General features: G+C 42.9%; 1 protein-coding gene across 4 annotated transcripts; it reads right to left on the reverse strand.

Moving 5' to 3' along the window:
• Nucleotides 1–673: 673 nt before the first annotated feature.
• Nucleotides 674–19,328, reverse strand: HAUS4 (HAUS augmin like complex subunit 4). Of its 4 annotated transcripts, none has more exons than XM_015544678.2 (10): nucleotides 19,123–19,328; nucleotides 17,092–17,176; nucleotides 14,819–14,961; nucleotides 14,598–14,729; nucleotides 14,000–14,134; nucleotides 12,936–13,032; nucleotides 12,174–12,319; nucleotides 11,679–11,809; nucleotides 11,266–11,334; nucleotides 674–703 (listed from the first exon to the last, which is right to left on the reverse strand). In XM_015544678.2, exons 2-10 carry the CDS (start codon nucleotides 17,144–17,146, stop codon nucleotides 697–699), a joined length of 915 nt encoding a protein of 304 aa, XP_015400164.1. In that variant the 5' UTR covers nucleotides 17,147–17,176; nucleotides 19,123–19,328; the 3' UTR covers nucleotides 674–696. The 4 variants fall into 4 exon arrangements, with proteins under 4 accessions (XP_015400164.1, XP_007098025.1, XP_015400161.1 ...); XM_007097963.3 differs by lacking the exon at nucleotides 674–703 and adding an exon at nucleotides 9,564–10,042 and having other exon boundaries at nucleotides 19,131–19,327; XM_015544675.2 differs by lacking the exon at nucleotides 674–703 and adding an exon at nucleotides 9,564–10,042 and having other exon boundaries at nucleotides 19,123–19,327.
• Between the last annotated feature and the right edge of the window lie 1,703 nt (nucleotides 19,329–21,031).

Consider the following 21,031-nt stretch of genomic DNA (forward strand, 5'->3'; position numbering starts at 1 on the left):
TAGACAAATCTCACTTATGCTGCACATAAATGTAAAAATAAAAAATATTTAAGATTAATACATAAAGGTCAACAGTATATTAATATAATAATTATATACCACAACCAATTAGAGCTTAATCTCAGGATTTAAGACAAGATTAGGCATTAGGAAATTTATTTATATAAAAGGTCAAAATAAACCAAACAAAAAAAATTTGATCATTTTTAATAGTCACCAAAGAGAACGTGGCAAATAAATTCCATTTTCTGTAAACACTCCTAATAGTGTTAATATTCTTCATATATAAACACATGTATTTATATATATGAAGTCAACAGTTTATGTAAAAAAAAGAATGTCTACTTTCATCACTGTGTTATTTAATATTATTCTGAAAAATCAAATAAAATAGGCTGGAAATTTGAAAATGGGGTTATAGCTTTTGGAAAGAGAGAAGCAAATTTATCACTGTTTGCAGATGATATAATTGTATACATATAAAATCCATAAGAATCTATTTTAAAATGATGAGAACTGGAAAAAAAAGGGGAGGGGGCACCTGGGTGGCTCAGTTGGTTAAGTGTCTGACTTCAGCTCAGGTCATGATCTTGCGGTTGCGGTCTGTGAGTTCAAGTCCGGCGTCTGGCTTTGTGCTGACAGCTCAGAGACTGGAGCCTGCTTTGGATTCTGTGTCTCCCTCCCTCCTGTAGCCTTTTAAATGCTGAGAATAACCAGTTAGAAGACACAATTAATAAAAATATCCCAAAAACATGATAGTTAAGATTATGGACTGTGAAGAGGTGCCTGGCTGGCTCAGTCAGTGGAGCGTATGACTTTTGTGGGATTGTGAGTTCAAGACCCACCGTGGTTACAGAGATTACTTAAAAATAAAATTTTGGGAGTACCTAGGTGGCTCAGTTAGTGAAGCATCTGACTTTAGCGGTCATGATCTCACAGTTCATGGGTTGAAGCCCTGCGTCAGGCTCTATGCTGACAGCTGAGAGCCTGGAGCCTGCTTTTGATTCTGTGTTTCCCTCTTTGCACCCCACCCCCCCACTTGTGCTTCTTCTCTCTCTCTCTCAAAACTAAATAAGCATTAAAATTAAAAAAAATAATAAAATCTTTATATATATAAAAAAAGACAGGACTATGGAGCCAGATGGAAAGAGATTAAAGTTCTGTTCTTCCATTTACTAGCCACGTGAGCATAAACATCTCTGGCCTCAGTTTCCTCATCCATAAGATGGGAATGTAAATAACAATTTTTATCTATTGAGAATTAGTTAAGTTTAAATGTTTATTTATTCTGAGACAGAGCAAGCAGGGGAGGGGCAGAGAGAGAGAGAGAGGGAGAGAGAAATCCTAAGCAAGGCTCTGTGCTGACAAAGCCCAATGACTCAGGGCTCCAACTCAAGAACCATGAGATCATGACCTGAGCCGAAATCAAGGGTCAGTGCTCAACTGACTGAGCCACCCAGGCACCCTGATGATTCGTTCAGTTTAAATTAATTAAAATAGCAACACACTTTCCTGCACATAGTAAGCCTTCAATATCGTGATTGGGGGCACCTGGGTGGCTCAGTCGGTTAAGCGTCCGACTTTGGCTCAGGTCATGATCTCGTGGTCCGTGGGTTTGAGCCCCACGTTGGGCTCTGTGCTGACAGCCCAGAGCCTGGAGCCTGTTTTGGATTCTGTGTCTCCCTCTTTCTCTGACCCTCCCCTGTTCATGCTCTCTCTCTGTCTCAAAAATAAATAAATGTTAAAAAAATTTTTAAAAAAATCGTGATTAGTATTTTCCCCATTCACAGTGGTAACAATAACACTGCTATAAAATACTTAGTTGTAACCTTACTGAAAAATGTGAGGAACTTCTATAAAGAAAACAATAGGGGCACCTGAGTGGCTCAGTTGGTTAAGCATCCAACTCTTGATTTCAGTTCAGGTTCATGAGATCAAGCCCCACGTCAGGCTCTGCACTGACAGCGTGGAGCCTGCTTGGAATTCTCTCTCCTCTCTCTGCCCCTCCCCTGCTTGCACACACTCTCTCTCTCAAAATAAATAAATAAACATTAAAAAAAGAAGAAAACTACAAAGTTTTGCTGATACAATGAAAGAGAAAAAAAAGGAGACAGCCGTGTTCTTACAAAAAATGAATCTCATAAAGATGTCAATTCTTACAAAATTAATTTCTCACTTTTACAACATTCAATCACAATTCTAATGGAATATTTTGTTACTTGACAAAATGATTCCACTGTTCATCTGTATAAAAATCAGACAAGAAAAGCAAAGAAAATTTTAAAAAAGAGGAGAGTGAAGAAAGAATTTATTCTATAGTTTTAGCCCTTTACCTTAAACCCCTTTATGAAATAAGCAATATATAAATAAATAAAGAGACACAACGTGCAGTTGGTATAAGAATAGAGAGAATAAAAGAGCTAAACCAATAGTCCAGAAACAGACCACTTGTATGTGTGTACATGTTTGTGATTAAAAATGATTTTATTTGTAATAATAAAAACAGCTAACAATTACTGAGCCCTTCTTTTGTGTCAGGTTCTATGAAAAGCATTCCACATTTATAAGAACGCTGTGAGGTAGGAAATATTATTTTTTCAGTCTTAGAAAGATTAAATGAGCTGCCCCTCTAAGAAAGAGTTTAGATGGGGTACAAACTCAGGTCAACAGACTCTAGAGCCTTCGATCTTAACCTTAAGATATATCATCTATAATTTTCCTTCTAGAAAGCTATCCTACTATCCTAGACAATCTTTCCAAACTAGGACAAAGATTAATTAAGAGAAATGCTTAGTGTAGCATTTTTTTTTATGATTACAAAGAATGTAAAACAACAACTTGGATATCCTATAGGGGTATGGTTAAATAAATCATCCATGCAATGAAATCTTAAGCAGCCATTAAAATCAATGTTGCCAGAGAAAATTTAATAGCATGGAGGACCACTCAATGATATGCTATTCTGTGACACAGATTACAAACTGTATACACAGAATGACTTTGATATGTGGGGAAAAAATGGTATTTTCCAAATTTCCTGTAATAAATGTGTTTATATTATATGGAAGACATTTTTAAAGTTTATTTATTTATTGAGAGAGAATGAGTAGAGGAGGGCAGAGAGAAAGGGGGACAGAAGATCCAAAGTGGGCTCTGTGATGACGGCAGAGAGGCCAATGTGGGGCTCAAACTCATGAACTGTGAGATCATGACCTAAGCTGAAGTCGGACACTTAACCAACTGAGCAACGCAGGTGCTCCTGGAAGACTTTTCTTTAAATTTTATTTATTTTAACAGAGAGAGAGAGAGAGAGAGAGAGAGAGAGAGAGAGAGAGAATCTCAAGCAGGCTCTCAGTGCAGCACAGAGCCTGATGTGGGACTCAGTCCCACAATCCTGGGATCATGACCTGAGCTGAAACCAAGAGTTGTATGCTCAACTGACTGAGCCAACCAGGCACCCCAGTTTAAGGCCTTTAGAGCAAAAACTGAGGTTTCCCGCTGAAGAAGAAATTCTGCCTCAAGACAGGAGCATCACTTCTGCCAGAGTCTCCTGCCTACAGCCTGCACTATAAATTTCAGAATTGCCAGCCCCACAATCACATGAGCCAATTCCTTAAAATAAATCTTTTTATCTAATTAATATAATATAATAAATATAATAATATAACATACATAATAATATAATATAATCATATAATCATAGGTTCCGTTACTTGGGAGAGCCCTGACCTTGCTCTTTGGATAACCCTTTTGTAAACTCTGGGCTAATTGTTTACTTTTCATTATACATTCTTTCTTCAGCCAGGCTTGGTACATTTAAGTGTCTCTAAATTTCACTGTATTTTTCTGAGACTAGGAAAGCCACTTAGGCTAGACCTCAGCCACTCAAATACATACCATTTTTACTTTTTTTTTTTTTAAGTTTATTTATTTATTTGGGGGGGGGGGAGACAGACAGAGGGAGAATCCCAAGCAGGCTGTCAGCACTTAGCCCAATGAGGGGTTCAAACTCGCAAATCGTGAGATCATGATCTGAGCCGAAATCAAGAGTCTAAGGCTTAACCAACTGAGTCACCCAGATACCCCATCGACGACATACCACTTTTTTTGGTAAATTATTTCTACAGATTGCTAATCTTGTCCATTATCATTTGCCTCTTACATTTTCACTGTCTTAAGATATGAAAAGACCTATCAATTCCTTTTTTTAGTAACATATAATTTTTTTTTAACATTTATTTGAGAGAGAGAGAGACAGAGCACAAGTGGGAGATAGGCAGAGACAGGGAGACACAGAATCCAAGGCTCCAGGCTCTGAGCTGTCAGCACAGAGCCCCAGGCAGGGCTCAAACTCTCAAACTTGTGAGATCATAACCTGAGCTGAAGTCAGATGCTCAACTGACAGAACCACACAGGCACCCTGACCTACCAGTTCCTTTAACAAAACCTAGCTCAGGTCCTTCAAGATGGGTAATGCGGAGGGACTGTTCACAGGGTGAGGGGCCCCACAGAGGGGGGTGGATGTCAGGGATTCCTTTCTCCTTTGGGGATCATCAGACTGGGCTCTAAGGGGGCACTGTATTTCCTCTTTGTGGTGGCTGAGGGAAAATGCAGGGTGGCTGCCCCAGAGACCTGGATAGTCACCCTTCATAGAGAACCTTGAGGGAACAGGTTTAGTTTGTCCAAGAGCCCCAGAGTTTCCTTAAGGAGAACAATCCTAGGGGCGCCTGGGTGGCTCAGTCGATTAAGCATCCGACTTCCGATCAGGTCATGATCTTGTGGTCCGTGAGTTCAAGCCCTGCATTCAGCTCTGTGCTGACAGTTGAGAGCCTGAAACCTGCTTCGGATTCTGTGTCTCCCTTTCTGTCTACCCACCCCCGACTTGTGCGTTCTCATTCTCTCTCTCTCTCAAAAATAAATAATTATTAAACGAAAAAAAAAAGAACAATCCTATCCTGAGCTCTGGAGGTGATATACTTTGTTTCTTATTATTGAGGAAGAATCAGCAAGACTTAGTTCTTGATCAGATGTAGTAAAAGACAAGTGAAGAAAGATATGCCTGCAAAAGAATGAAGGAAAGGCAGTAAATGTAAATCTTTTCTGAAATGCGTGAGGGGCAGCGAGGGCAACTGAAGTCCAAGATGTTAACCTTCAGCTCTCACTGTCACCCACCCCCTCTGCTGGCCCTCCTCCAATCCCCTTCCCACCTAGTCCACACTAGCCAACGGCTCATCCTGCGAACCTGCTATCTCCACTCACTGCGAAGAATGAGGACCAAGACAAACTGCTGTAGTGTCCCCTTTGGGCAGCACCGAACACCCTTTATGTCCCTTCTCCCACCTCCATGGAACAGTCTGGAGATACTTTTTCTACCAAACTATATTCATAAGCTCAGTAATTAGTTTATTTTTTCATGAAATTACTAGAATTAATATATTGATTTTCTATACCAAAAATGCTTTAAAGGCACTTGAGCAAGAAACAAATGCAATGATAGTCAATTAAGCATTGTGTAATAGGGCAAACTGGGAACAATCTGAATATCTATCATAAAGGGAATGGTGAAATCATGATACAGCCATACCCCCAACGATATGAGCTAATATTTCTGTGCATACATTTGCAAATGTTTAGAAAAAGCTCTGCTCTGGCATTATATTCACCAAATCAGTCTAGTTATTCTGGGGTAGTGAATTGGCATAATGGGCCGTGTGTGTATGTACACGCATGTGCACATGTTAAACCTTTTACTTTTATATATTTCTGCTTGAATTTTTTTACAAAGCACATTTGTTTTGCTTTTAAGCCAATGTTTTTTATATAGTTGGGCAGCACTGTTGCTAGCAAATGTTCAGTTTTATTTAGGTTTTGGGAAACACGAGGAACAACTAGCTGTCCAGCTCCCTGTCATTTAGGGAACCAGGGCTGGGAACCACAGCCTTGGAAGCCATTTTGTTTTCTCAGGTAGTCACTTCTCAAACCTCAGCTCTCCAGAAACTTGACTGACGCCAGGGGATATTCTTTTCAAATTTTGGTCATTTAAGATGAAAGCTTTCCTTGGTGTGCGATTTACTCATTTCTCACCCTGTGCTTTCACTTACCGTCGCTTCCCCTTTCTCTGTCTTTGTCACTTTTTGCACAATGCCATCCCAGACTCACCTCTACAAATCCTGAACCAAATCTGTTTTCCCTACTAAGGCTCTACCTTATAATCCCTGATTCACTTCTCTTGGTTTTTCAACCATACTCATTTGCACTTCCTGTTACTTTATATTCTTAGACTGTCTTTTAAATTCATTTTTTAACGTTTATTCATTTTTGAGCGGGGGGGAGGGCAGAGAGAGAGAGAGGGAGACACAGAATCTGAAGCAGGCTCCAGGCCCTGAGCTGTCAGCACAGAGCCTGATGCGGGGCTTAAGCCCACAAACTGGGAGATCATGACCTGAGCTGAAGTTGGATGCTTAACTGACTGAACTACCCAGCCGCCCCATATTCTTAGACAGTTTTTATGTGTCCACTATTGTCTATAAGTTGTAGACACTAAGACAGAGTCCATTTTTTTTTATCATTATTTCAAATACCAAAACCTAGTATGGTTTAAGATGAGTACCTAACTAAGGAAATGCTAAATGCCATAATAAATATCAGGAAAAACTATTTTGAGACTTTTGATGTCATCTCCAGATGCTACTAATTACAAAGGGAAAATGTACTTCTATATTTTAGAGACATCAGCAGTTACCACCTTAACCAAGCAATCCAACTCAGCATAATTTAAATCTTTAAAAAAAAAATTTTTTTTTAATGTTTATTTTTGAGAGAGAGGGAAAGAGACAGAATGTGAGGGGGTGAGGGGCAGAGAGAGAGGGAGACAGAATCTGAAGCAGGCTCCAGGCTCTGAGCTGTCAGCACAGAGCCCCAGGCAGGGCTCAAACTCTCGAACTTGTGAGATCATGACCGACTGAGCCACCCAGGCATCCCCAACCCAGGATAATTAATAGTGACACACTCTAACCTGATATGGCTCCAGGGTGATATAATGTGAAGTACATTATGTCATCTATTAAGTATTCTTTGCAAAAATGTTTACCCTGAATCTAAAAAAGGCTGTAGACCTACTTCCAGTTTACAGGAAATATAGGCTTATAGCACTGTCCAATAGAACTTTTTTCTAAACAGCATTTGTATTTTTTGTTAATGTTTATTTATTTTGAGAGAGAGAACAAATGGGGAGTGGGGGAGGGGCAGAGAGAGGGGAAAGGAAATCCCAAGCCAGCTCCACAATCAGTGCAGAGCCCAACACAGGGCTCTATTTCACACCATGAGATCATGACCTGGGCAGAAATCAAGAGTCGAACACTTAACCGACTGAGCCACCTCGGCACCCCAATAGCTTCTTTATATTTTTAAAAACTTTTATTTATTGGGACTGGGGTGGCTCAGTAGTTGGGTGTCTAACTTCAGTTCAGGTCACAATCTCAGTTTGAGTTCGAGCTCCACATTTAAAAAATTAAAAAAAAATTTAAACATTTATTAAGTAATCTATACTCCCAACATGGGTCTAGCGTTGGTAGCATAGTGGTGAGCATAGCTGCCTTCCAACGTGGGTCTTGAACTCACAATCCAAGATCAAGAGTCCCCCCTACTGTTCCACTGACTGAACAAGTCTGGTGCCCCTAAAACTTCCTAGAATGATAGAAATGTTGTATATTTGTACCATCCAATACAGTAACCACCAACCTACTGAAATTTTATGTCATCCTAATTAACTTAAATTTGAATTTAAATACCTGTATGTGGCTAGTGGCTACTATATTGGACAGAACAGGCAAGGTGCAAGTTAACTACTGCAGGAAATAGACAACGGGACATTCTACAAAGTAACCAGCCAGGATTTTTCAAAAAATTAATTTCTACTTAAAAAGAAAAAAAAAAAAGGTAGGAGAAATGGTTTATTTTAAAAGAGATTAAAGGGGCGCCTGGGTGGTTCAGTTGGTTAATGAGGTTGAGCCCCACATCGGGCTCTGCAGTAAGTGTGGAGCCTGCTTGGGATTCTCTTTCTCCCTCTCTCTGCCCCTCCCCTGCTTGCACTCTCTCTCTGTCTCTTGCTCTCAAAAATAAGTAAACATTAAAAAAAAAAAAGAGAGAGAGAGAGAGAGATTAAAGAAACCTAATATCCAAATGTAATGCCTGGGCCTTTATTGGACCCTAGACCAGGAAAACATATTAGGGAAATTTTAATATGACCTGGATAAGAGTTATTACAAAGTTACTAACTTTTAGGTATAATAATTTTATTAGTTATACAGAGGAGTGCCCCTATTTTTAGGAGTTACCTGCTTAAGTATTTAAGAAATGAAATATCACATCTGTAATTTACTATAAAATGGTTCTAGAAAAAAAAAGTCCATATAACCAAATATTTATCAATCTATTTAGAGAGAGAGGGAGGAAGGAGAGAAAAGAAACAGAGGAAATCAAAATGTTAGCAGTTGTTGAATCTAGGTTGTTGAGATTATACTGGTGCTTATTGTATTATTCTTTTATATTTTTCTGTAAGTTTGAAACTTTACCCCAAAAATGTTGGGGAAAAGAACACTATAGAACTAAGCAATATTGATTATTTCTGACTTTTTCCATTAATTGGTTTGTGATTTGTTAATTTTCCTTAACAATAAGTACCATTTACAGAAAAAAGCTAAAAAAAAAAAGTTAAAATTATGTCAGGGCACCTGGGTGGCTCAGTCAGTTGAGCATCCAGCTCTTGATTTTGGTTCAGGTCATGATATCAGGGCTTGTGGGTTCCAGCCCCAGCTCTACATTGACAGTGTAGATTCTCTCTCTCTCTGGCTCTCTGGGATTTTCTCTCCCTCTGTCTGGCCCTCCCCCACTCACACTCTCTCTCTCAAAATAAATAAACTTAAAAAAAAATAAAATTATGTCAAAGACCTTAGTCTTTCCTATAAAGCAATCCAAGACCATCGTTATTCATTGTAGCAGAATGCCTCAAGACAGCCTCCCTTGAAAGAAGTTTGAGAAGCTAGGTAGGCTCTTCTAAATAAGGGTGGAGGTCTTCTGCTTCTGTTCTCAGTCCCCGACTGTGATGCCAATCAGGGCCCTGCCTTGCTCTAAAATAAGTGGACTGTGAAACTTGGTCCCTCAGGGTGATCTCTTCCCACTCTCTGCTTTCAGAGGAAAAGGTAACGCTCAAACCACACCAGAGGGAACCAGGAATCCAAGGGGCTGGTGTCCCTTCCAGTAACAGAGCTGGGTGCCCTGCTGCTTTATCAGGACTGCCCCACTGAGAGCTTTGGTGACGGAATAGTTCCCCCTCCCCCCCCACCCCGCCTTGGCATCGAGCACTCCTCTGGATATTACAGTTCTTCAAGAGCAAGGCCAGATGTAATCCATGTCTGCTCTCCAAGAATGAAGCCTCTAAGGCTCCAGGTGGGCAGGCTGCACTCCTGCCTCCCACTGCTGGCAGAGGCATTATCCATCGGTCTGTCTGGATCCACTCAGTTCTCCTCCTTACCCACCTTTCATATTCTTTTTTCATCCTTGCCCAAAGGAAGCATCATCACTTTATTCAGGAGGTAATCAAATATCCTATAGGGCTGACACTGACAAATAGTTGCACATAAAATTATATAAATCTGTTACATTTCCCAGAAGAGACTCAGTCACTGTAAACAAGGAAGAAAAACCAGGACGGGGCCTAAACCATTGCAGGGCTTCAAGCAAGTGTCCCCACACTCCCGGAGTGAAGGTGGGCCTCAGGTGGAGGTGGTCCTTTTGGCAGGAGGAGGGGGAGGCAGCACCGGAGCAGAAGTCCACCTCCAGACCCCCACCAGCCAGCGCTCAGCGGCAGGCCTTGTTAAACTCTTGGAGGGCCCAGCGCTTGTTCTCAGTTGCCTGCTTGAGTTGAGTGTACTCTTTTACCAGCCTGTCAAACTCCTCCCCAAGGACCTCATAGGTGCTCAGGACCTGTCGGGACTTCTCCATGTCCTGCTCTTGTAGGCAGATGGCCCCCTCCAAACGGTCCCTACACACCCGGGGAACAGAAGATACAATATAAGGATCTGGCTCCTCAGAAAGTAGACAAGATTATCCAAAAGATAAAAAAATGCTGATTGAAACAGGTACATGCACCCCAATGTTTACAGCAGCGCTATCAACAATAGCCAAAGTATGGAAAGAGCCCAAATGTCCATCGACAGATGAATGGATAAAGAAGATGTGGTGTGTGTATATATATATATATATAGTGTAATTTTAAAAAAAATTTTTAATGTTTATTTATTTTTGATAGAACACAAGGGGGGTAGGAGAAGAGAGAGAGGGAGACCCAGAATCTGAAGCAGGCTCCAGGCCCTGAGCTGTCAGCACAGAGCCTGACATGGGGCTCGAGCCCATGGACCATGGAGATGACGACCTAAGCTGAAGTTGGTCACCCAACCAACTGAGCCACCCAGGCGCCCCTATATACAGTGTAATATTACTCAGCAATCAAAAAGAATGAAATCTTGCCATCTGCAACAAAGTGAATGGAACTAGAGTGTATTATGCTAAGCAAAATAAGTCAGAGAAAGACAAATGTCATATGATTTCACTCATATGTGCAATTTAAGAAACAAAACAGATGAACATAGGGGAAAAGAAGGAAAAATAAGAAAAACAGAAGGGAGGCAAACCATAAGAGACTCTTAAATATAGAGAACAAACTGAGGGTTGCTGGAGGGGAGGTGGGTGGGGGGATGGGCTAAATGGGGGATGGGCATTAAGGAGGGCACTTACTGGGATGAGCACTGGGTGTTGTATGTAAGTCATGAATCAGTGGATTCTACTCCTGAAACCAATACTACTGTATGTTAACTAACTTGAATATAAATTAATAAATTTTTTAAAAAAAGAAAGAAAGTAGACAAGAATGTGACCACGTTAAAATGAATAGGTGTGGAGAACACAGGACTAGCTCTGAGTAACTGCACCCTGTCCTCACGAGTTCTTACCTTTTTTTTTTCAAAAATTTTTTTAATGTTTATTTTATTTTTGAGAGAGTGAGAGAGAGAGAGAGAGAGAGAGAGAGACAGAGTGTCAGCAGGGGAAGGGCAGAGAGGGAGACAGAATCCGAAGCAGGCTCCAGGCTCTGAGCTGTCAGCACAGAGCCCGACGTGGGGCTCGAACTCAGGAACCATGAGATCATGACCTGAGCGGAAGTCGGATGCTTAACCGACTGAGCCACCCAGGAACCCCGGGAGTTCTTACCTAATGAGACGATGAACTTCCACTTTCTCAGTAGTGTAAGTGTCAGACAAGATCTTTAGCTCCTCCATCCTGACAAAGGGAAGAAAGAAATATCAGCCTGATGATCCCTGACAACAGCAAAGTTATGAACACAACAGAGAGTACCTGCCTATGGTCAAGGTGTGGGCTAAGCAGTGACAGGACAAGCAAGGTCACTCTGAGTTCCTGAGCAATGTATCTCATCTCACAGGAAAGCACCTATTTCAGAAGGCTTTAAAAATAAGACTCAGGAATGGTGAATGCTTATGGGTAATCCAAAGGCTAATACCCACAAGGTGCTAGGCATGGTGGAGAGGAAAGACAGATGAGGGTGACGATTGAAGGGGGTGGTGTGTGAGACAGAGTTCCTTGGACCCACAGGGGTCAAAGCTCACCTCAGCTTAAGGATCATGGCACTGCACTTGATCTCTAGGTACTGAGCATTGATGCGGTCCAGCTCAGACTGAGTCTTAAGCCGGTGCTCTTGAAGAAGCCTCTGCAGCAAGGCTAGGCAGCGGAGAAGCACCTGAGCCCCCAGGAGGCAGGAAGAAGAGGGCAAAATCAAAGTCAGTAGTAAAGAAGGCAGATCAGAAATCCTTGTCTTCCTCAGGGCACCCGGGTGGCTCAGTCGGCTAAGCATCAACGTTGGCTCAGGTCATGATCTCACAGTTCATAAGTTCGAGCCCCACCATCAGGCTCTGTGCTGGCAGCTTGGAGCCTGGAGCCTGCTTTGGATTCTGTCTTTTTCTCTCTCTGCCCCGCCCCTGCTCACGCTTTGTCTCTCTCTCAAAAATAAATAAACATTAGAAAAAAAAAATTCTTGGCTTCCCCCAAAGTGCCCCTGGGGCCAGGATAAAAGGGGGAGTGGCTATCCCACTGCCCTGACAAACCTGGGAGTAGGTGGCACTCTTCTTCTCCAGCAGCACCATCTGCTCCTGCTGCTGGCTCTTGGCATCCTGGCATTGCTGCTTCTCACCCACCAGGATCTCTGCCAGTTTCCACACCTTTGCCGCCTTCAAGGTTTCACTGTCTGAATCTGGGCAAAGAAACAGAGGACTAGACAGGAAAACCCTAACTGCTACTGCCCTTCTGAGGCCATTTTTCAGTGCCTTATCCCTTATCTAGCTCTACAAATTCTCTCTTCAGGTTTTCTTCTGACGTCCTGTTAAAATGGCCCACTTCTCATAATTAAGTTCTCTTTCCTCTTACCTTTATTTTTTATTTTAAAATTTTATTTATTTAAGTAATCTCTACACCCAACGTGGGGCTTGGCCTCACAACCTAGAGATCAAGAGTCACATGCTCTTCCATCTGAGCCAGCCATGTGCCCCTCGCTCTTACCTTTAATTCCAGATTTGGCCCTTAATTCTTAAGTCAAATAAATAAGATAAGGAGAACACCTATTAGCTTGAACTTTCCTCCCTATTCCATTCCGATTCTCCTGAGAATGAATTCATCCTTCCCTGTAGCAAGAGGACACTCCCACTTGGTTTTCACACAATTCCTTGCTTGTATTCTACCAGCAAGGAAAGAAGCCTCTCCAGTGCTTCCTAGCTTCTGTCGCAAATCTATAATTCAACAAGTTATTCTCGGAAGAGCAGACCAAGAGACTGGAAGGTCAGCTGTGGACAGAACAGAGTGCCAGCACTCACCTGAATTGGGGTCATGGTAGCACAGCAGGGTGAAACATTTCTTCTTGAGCTGCTCCTCTACTTCCAGCGGGAGCCGAGCTCTCATCCACACAAAATCCTACATCCGCAGGAATGAGAAAGGAGATGCAAATAGACCGTTAGAACTAGGAAGATCCAGCCGATGAGCACAGGATGATAAGTATCTCAGTGATAACCAGAGAAAATGCCTCAAGAGACATCAAGGAGATTCACTTTTAGCCTACCAAATTTGCAAAGGATAAAATGATGGTCAAGAGCCCATGCTGATGAAAAAGTGGGGAGCTGGCAATATGCACCAATGTTTAATGTGTATATCCTCTTGACCCATTGATCCCACCTCAAGTACTAATACTCCGGGAAATAATCATACAAAGGCAAACACACCTATGAACTAGCATGTTCCTATCAGTGTGGTTTCTAACAGCAAAATGTAGAAACAACCGTATCGATCACTAACGTTGAGCAAACTGTGCTACATTCATACAATGGAATCCTTTTGGTTTTTTTTAGGTTTTTTAGTGTAATCTCCACCCCCCCCATCCTAGGGCTCAAACTCACCACCCGGAGATCAAGAGTCATGTGCTCTACCAACTGAGCCTGCCAGGTGCCCCCACACAATGGAATCCTACCAGTGATTTAAATTGATGCTATACTAAGAACGCTGAGCACAAACTACGTGCCTGGCACTGTGCTTGGAGTGCTTTAGGAACTATCGGTTTATTTATGTTTATTTATTGACTCGAAAAAAAGTCCAAAATATATTCAGTGAAAACTGATTATATTCACTATACAAGCATGGAGGCTATAATACCGTTTATGTCAAGTTATATATAAAACACTGTAATTATTTCTAGATGTAGTATTTCAGCTTTTACTCTCTTCTGTGTAACATATCTATCTCTTATTTATTAGAGTTTGGCCCCCCCCATGAAATTAACGCGTATCATTTTTGAAAAAACAATAAAGTGTAACGAGACCACGTTTAAGTATATGGGAGAAATTAAACCATTTCACTTCTTTGGTCCCCGTATCTGCCCACTCCCAACCTCTGAGGGGGGCATGAGCTCCAGAAGGTCGGCTTTCTCCAGCCCTAGCAGCGGAGGCATTTCCTTCTCCCGGCTGGGCCCTAACAGCCCCGTCAGTTCAGTCACGAGTAGCCGCTGTTCAAGGGTCTCGTGAAACTGAAAGAGAATAAAAAACAAAAAGAGGTTACTATAAAATTTCTCCCACTCCACCTCCTCCATCCTCATATACCAGTTCTTCACACATTTTTAAAGTCCTCAAACACGTTATCCCCTTCAGCTGCCAGCGCTTTCTCCTGTCAGTCTTCCTTTTCAAAACCCTAACAACACACCCACCTCTTCCCCCATAACTACGGTCCATTTCTTTCTTTCCTTTTTTTTGTTAAGGTTTTATTTTTAAGTAATCTCTACACCCAACATGGGGCTCAAACTCACAACCCTGAGATCAAGAGAGGCATGCTCTACCCCCCAAGCCAGCCAGGTGCCCCCTGTCCAGTTCTTTTTTGATAACCATTACTCAAAGCTCCTATTTCCCCTAGATCATACAATCAGGCGAAGCCATAGTTGGCCTAGTCATTCCTGCAGGTGGTAACCAATGCCTACTGTGTCTCTCCTGCTTCACCTTTTTGTCCTCAGAAGTTAAATTTGTGTCTTGTGTCTTCACATAGTAGTCCACAAGCAGCTCTTGAATGACTCTCTGTAAAATCTCAGACCTCAACCATGTTGTTTTATGCAGTCGAACTTCCTTCCATGCCTAGAAAACCAAAAAAATCCCAGGTAGGAACTTCTCTGTCTTGGAAGATTTTCCCTTCCTCCTATCATCCCTCCCCCAAGAGCTCTTACCTGAGCCTGCTCCTTTGCCAGGGTGAGGCTTAAGCCACTCTCGTCTACGTGTTGTGCGAGACTCAGCAGCAGCTTGCTGAAGTGTGGGTTTTGTAACAGGTCCTTTTCACTCAGGTTACAAGGAGGAAGCTGTTTGCTGCACACTTCGTGGGATGTCCCCATAGAGACAAAAAAAAAGCAAGGATGGTATTATATATAATTGAGAATAACTCTTAGCTTAACACTTTCAAAAAGGTTTTTGGTAGGGGAGTTTTCTAAATCTAATGAAATGTTTATTTATTTTTATTTATTTTAAAAAATGTCAATGTTTATTTATTTTTGAGAGAGAGAGAGACAGAATGCAAGGGGTGGGGCAGAGAGAGAGGGAGACACAGAATCCAAAGCAGGCTCCAGCTGTCAATGCAGAGCCCGCCCGATACAGGGCTTGAACTCACAGGCCGTGTGATCATGACCTGAGCCGAAGCTGGCCACTTAACTTAACCCAGGCGCCCCTAATGAAATGTTTAAAAAAAAAACAAACAAAAAAAACCCCACAAATAAACTAGAGGCAACACTCAAAGTAACAAGTATTTATAACATATACAAAGATATTGATCAAAGATTAGGGAATGAGTCTCTAATAAAACTAAGAGATTTGGGGTGCCTGGGTGGCTCAGTCAGTTAAGTGACCGATTTTGGCTCAGGTCATGATCTCACAGTTTGTGAGTTTGAATCCTGCATAGGGCTCTGTGCTGACTATGCGGAGTCTGCTTGGGATTCTCTCTCTCTCTCCTCCTCTTTCTCTGCCCCTTCCCTGAGTGCATTCTCTCTCTCTCTCTCTCTCTCAAAACAAATAAACTTAAAAAAATAATAATGAGATAATAAAACTAAGAGCTTAGAAAATGGAAGTACAGTTGGAAAATATTACACAAATAGAGTCAGGAATAAGGGACCTCTTAGTAGGGATCACCACAGTACCCCAAATACCTCATTCACACTGAATAACTAGAATTCTTGAGGAAGGGGAAAAAAAAACATGTAAAGTTCCTTTGGATGTGATCTCTAGTCACATAAGCAAGACTGAGAAAAGGTATATTCTTAGGGATAAGTGAAAAACTTAATGGAATTCTTATTGTAAACAGAGTTGAGTAACCCACGTGGATTCAGAGCAGCACATGTATGAGAAAAAGTGCAGGAAACTGGGATCCTCTGGTTATTCCATAGGTTCAAGGGGCTTTCTTTAAAAATTTACATTTATTGGGGCTCCTGGGTGGTTCAGTTGGTTAAGCGACCAACTGCGGCTCCGGTCATGATCTCGCAGTTTGTGAGTTCGAGCCCCGTGTCGGGCTCTGTGCTGACAGCTCAGAGCCTAGAGCCTGCTTCAGATTCTGTGTCTCCCCCTCTCTCTACCCCTCCCCATGCTCTGTGTCTCTCCATCTCTCAATAATAAATAAACGTTAAAAAAAATTAAAAATTTATGTTTATTTACTTTTTGAAAGAGACAGAGCACAAGTGGCAGAGGGGCAGAGAGAGAGGGAGACACAGAATCCAAAGCAGGCTCCAGGCTCTGAGTGGTCAACACAGAGCTCGACGCGGGGCTCGGGCTCACAGACCACAAGATCATGCCTGAGCTGAAGTCAGACGCTCAACCGACTGAACCACCCAGGCACCCCACTGGCCTTTCTATCTCTTTTCTCACACATTTTCTGCTGGGGTCTTCTGTTTTACTCCTACTTACCAAACAATCAAACTTTCATTCTTTGGACCCTTAGAAAGTCCTTTTGAAGAATAAGAAATCTCCTTTTTCTCCCCTCAGGCACTGAAGGATCAACATGGAAATGGTCAAAATGTAGAAGATTCAAGTTCTTGAAGGATTCAAGATATAGAAAGGGTGTGATATGGAAAGAATTCAAGATACGAGACGATATGGAAGCATCTGAGATTTTAAAGTACAAGATATGAGAAAATTCAAGATGCAGGTAGGAAGGAAGCCTTCACAGAGTTTCTTGGCCAGCCTTACATTCAGGTTATGCCTGCTAACACAGCATCAGAGCAGCATGAGTTTTTAGTCCACTGCAGGAGCAGACACTTGATAGGAGCCAGTGTAATATGTTTTCCAATAAGAGAATATTTAAGAATCTTCATTTATTCTCTAGTTTCCCCCAGAAACTTAGGCTTTTATGTGAGAAACCATACTGGTGAACTTTATAAATCCTTTTTATTATAGAAAGCAAGAACCTGGATAAGATCTCTCTGGAGAAGTCATCAAACCTCCTTCAAATGGCAGCCCTTACCTTGTTGGAGTATTTCCATTCCTTCTCCAGGTGAGCAGAAATCCCCGGATGCCATCTGATTTTCTTGAAATTCTTATCTGTGGAACTGAGTGAAAGAAAACACAAAGTGAATAAACTGGGTTGCTGCTCCAGAGAAAACTACCATGGGTTCAAGTTTCTGTTGTCTACGAGCTGGGGAGGAACTTCAGGGATGCCTCTTACAGGGAGGGACTATACTGCACATCATGGGTCCCAAGCTCTTGCAAGTTTTATAGACAGACTTCTAAGTGGCAAAACAATTTGCATTCTAAGCACATAAATGTTTCCACTTGTTCCAAGCCTTCTAAAAAGGAGCCTTCTTTGGAAAGAAAATTTTCCAATTCACTGAACAGGACGATGCTCCCCTCCCCTCACCATTATGTCTAAGTTAAAACGGAGTTGCTACTTGCCAGTGATGAGTGAGTTGGGGGAAGGGAGGGTGGGGAGTCAATGTCTGCTTTTTTTCCCTAGTCAAATAACTCCACTTTCAAATTCCACAATAGTTCCTTGTACTTCTTTAACTTGTCCTTTCATCTAAGATCTGTTGGTAATTTTTGATCATTAACTTTAGAATCATCCTTCAGGAATGACAAATCATTCCATATTGAACAACCACCATTGGTTTTCACATAGCTGCGTTAGTAAAGAGCACCTGGAGGAAAGAGCATGACAAGAAGACTGACAGGGAGGTCGGCGCCAAAAGAGCAATGCAAAGGTGTAGTTAATACAGCTAAGGCTGGGCTGTGGGCTGTGGGGTGTTTTGCCAGAACATGGAGTACACTGAAAAGGATGACATCAACACAAAGGGGCAGTAAAGGTGGGCACAGTTTGGACTCAAGACAAAATTTTTCCCTTGACCTTATCTTCCATTTTTTTGCTCCACCCCGTCCTCTCTGTAAGGTATTAAACTCCAAAGGGCAGCTGAGCCTCCCAAAGAAGACATTGAAGGTTATTAGGATTTAACATTTGATGTTCACAGAACATTTGGTTTACTCCCTTGTTTTATGAGTAGCATCAAAGTAACTACTCATTTATTATTAAGTTTACTTATTTATTTTGAGAGAGAGAGAGAGAGAGTGATGGAACAAGAGCAGGGAAGGGCAGAGAGAGGAGAGAAGGAATCCCAAGCAGGCTCCATGCTGTCACCGCAGAGCCCTTGGTGGGGCAGTGGCTCCATCCCACCACCCACGAGATCATGACCTGAGCCAAGATCAAGAGTTGGATGCTTAATGACTGAGCCACCCAGGCGCCCCTACTACTCATTTATTTTGTAACATGGTCTAGAGAGGAACACAGATGAGGAGTCCAGATGCTAGGACTTCATTTGCAGCTTAGCCGTCGCTGCTGTGTGAAGTTAAGGGAAACGCTTTTTGGTGCCAAACTTTCTTCGCCTGCAAAAGAGATAATAAATCCTGCCTTGGATGAGACATCAAGAACTAATAACACAACTCGTTAACAAAAGCCACTAGTTAAACTCAGTGTTTTAACAATTCTGTTGATCTAAGTTCTGCAGGCAAATTTCGCAGACGGAAATGAGGACCAATCCAAATTTCAAAAAAGTCAGCTGTTCTTCCCTCCCTAGGGGAACTGCCCACTGGGGTTTTCTTAGGGTGCTTTTCTTTACCCTTTTAAAATGTTACAGGGCGTGAACGAAGGCGACAATCAGACTCGATTCTCCACCCTCTGCACTCAGACGTGTTAAAACGCTGCTACAGGGACCCAAGCATTTAAATGTTCTGACTCAGGCGTCTTTTAAATTCTTAGAGCTGTCTTTACACGCTGCACTGAACGTTAAATTGATTTTACAGGTATTTTCACAAGATGTGACCCTTACAGGGCCCGAGATGAATCAAAATGCGGAGAGGGCTCTCCGGCGCCTACTTCCCTTCCGTCTGGGCAGCCAAGGATTCCCAAGGGCGAGGGCGGCCGAGCCGGAGGCCGGGGGCTGGCCGGACTGACCCTCCCAGCACTCCTCCTCCCCGCCGCGCCGCCCTCGGACCCTCAGAGGCAAACCTGCACACCATGGGGCAGCTGAAGCTCCCGAGGCAGTGCGGAGCAGCCTGGGGCGGGATGGCCCGCAGCGTCCACGCCGGAATCCCGCCCGCACCCGGGCTCCGGAACCTCTCACTCGGGCCTGCACTGGGGTTGGGGGAAGCTAGGCCCGGGTGGACTGAGCAGGAACTTCGGGGGAGAGGGGGAAAAGGCCGATAGTGCACAGCGGCCCCGTGGGAGGGAGGAGGGGCGGTGCCCCGCCTGAAGCGGGAACTGCAGGCCCCGCCCCTCGTCGAGCGCGCGCCCTCAGTCCTCAACCATCTGCGAGCCCGGCTTTTCGGCTTTTGGAGTGCGGGATGGGAAGGCCTCTTTGCCCCTTTTTCTGAGGGCGTCCCCTTTGTTGAGGGCAAATGTAGAGAAAATGGTAATGATTGCTAACATTTATCGAGGGCCTACAATGAGTCAAGAACTATGTCAATAGGCTTTACTTGCCTTGCGGGTTCCTCATTTAGTTCTTACGTCAGTTCTTAGGGCATCCTACGAGAGAGGCACTATCATACCCATTTTACAGAGGGGAAAACTAAGGCGCCGAGAAGTTAAGTGACTTGTTCATGGTCGCAGCTCACAGAGTCTAAATCGGACCCAATGGCCCTCTGAACCTTACACCTGCCGCCCACACTAAGCCTGCCAGTCTCTTCACTCTGGCGCTGCCCCCTGGGTCAGCTTCCAATCTAATTTCCTCCCCCAGTCTCCTCTAACTTCATTATCTCTCATCCTTCATTCACCTCGCTCTCTCAGGCTAGCTCTCTCCCTCTCCCCCCTCCCTCCCTTTCACCTTCTCTCCTTCTTTTTTAAACTATAGGGACTTGTATAGTTTGCTTAATAATAAGTCTGGAGCTGGAGATCCCAAGGCTTCTTAGTAACTCTGTTGGTCATGTTTTTTTGCATTTTCCTTATGGTTACAGGGTAGCTGCAGAAATCCAAGAAGTACATCCAATTCAACAGCAACCCAAGCAGGCAGGAAGGGGAGGAGCCTTCTTCCTGCAACAGTCAGGGAAGAAAATCTTTCCCAAAGTACACAGCAGACTTTCCCATATGTCTCATTGACCAGACTGGGTCACGGGCCCATCTCTAGACCAATGAGCTAGATATCTTCCATTTGCCCCCCAGATGCACATTCTGCTTTTTGACACCTATATAGACCAGTAAGGACTGCCTGTAAATACTTCAGGGTTTCCAAATGCCCTACTTTCAGCCAATGAGGGGTCCCAGCAGGAGGCTGGATGGGAGGGAGGGGACGACTGACTTTCTCACTGGGCTTGACCTGAGGCTGCCTGCAGACTTTAACCCAAGATCATTACTTCTGTCAAGGGGGTTCCCCTACCTCTCTCTGTCTTAAACACCACTCACTCCCACCCTCTTTTCAAAGTTGACTGGAACGTAATCATTAAGTGAATTATTTTTAAAATAATATTTGATGCTAAGTAAATTACACCAAGTTTCTCAAATCTCTTGCATCAAAGAAGCTGGTAGTCTGGGATGGTGGGGCAGGAATCTTGGTTAGGTGTGCAGGGTGGTAGAGAGTTTCATATTTTCCTTTAGTACCAACCAGAGAGTTCTACTGGCAATACATAGAGGAATAGTGTGATCCAGTGCAGAAATTTTATATCCCTGGTCATCTTGTCAGCTGCCACCTTTCGTGCTTAATATTAAAGTGCTGTCATTTTCTACGGCTTTTAAAAATCATTTATGCTTCCTCAGCTCTGTGGTGCAGCATCATTAAATATCAGGCATAATGTCCCTAACAAACGACACTTGGAACAAAATAGCAAGCATGCTTTGGTGACTCAGAGCTGATCAGAAATCTACTGAAATTTCATGTCTCGTATTTGTCAAGTTTTATAATCTGGTACTACAAAGCTTTGGCTAA

Source organism: Panthera tigris, chromosome B3 (genome assembly GCF_018350195.1).
Source record: "Panthera tigris isolate Pti1 chromosome B3, P.tigris_Pti1_mat1.1, whole genome shotgun sequence".
NCBI lineage: Eukaryota > Metazoa > Chordata > Mammalia > Carnivora > Felidae > Panthera > Panthera tigris.

What these genes read in the sequence shown, in the direction of transcription:
- HAUS4 (XM_007097963.3), bottom strand. Translation starts at nt 17,146, where the DNA reads ATGGCATCCGGGGATTTCTGCTCACCTGGAGAAGGAATGGAAATACTC. An exon ending in TAACTTCTGAGGACAAAAAG is followed by an intron (nt 14,135 to 14,597) that starts GTGAAGCAGGAG and finishes ATTCTCTTTCAG; the next exon opens with TTTCACGAGACCCTTGAACA. An exon ending in AGCTCATGCCCCCCTCAGAG is followed by an intron (nt 13,033 to 13,999) that starts GTTGGGAGTGGG and finishes CTGCGGATGTAG; the next exon opens with GATTTTGTGTGGATGAGAGC.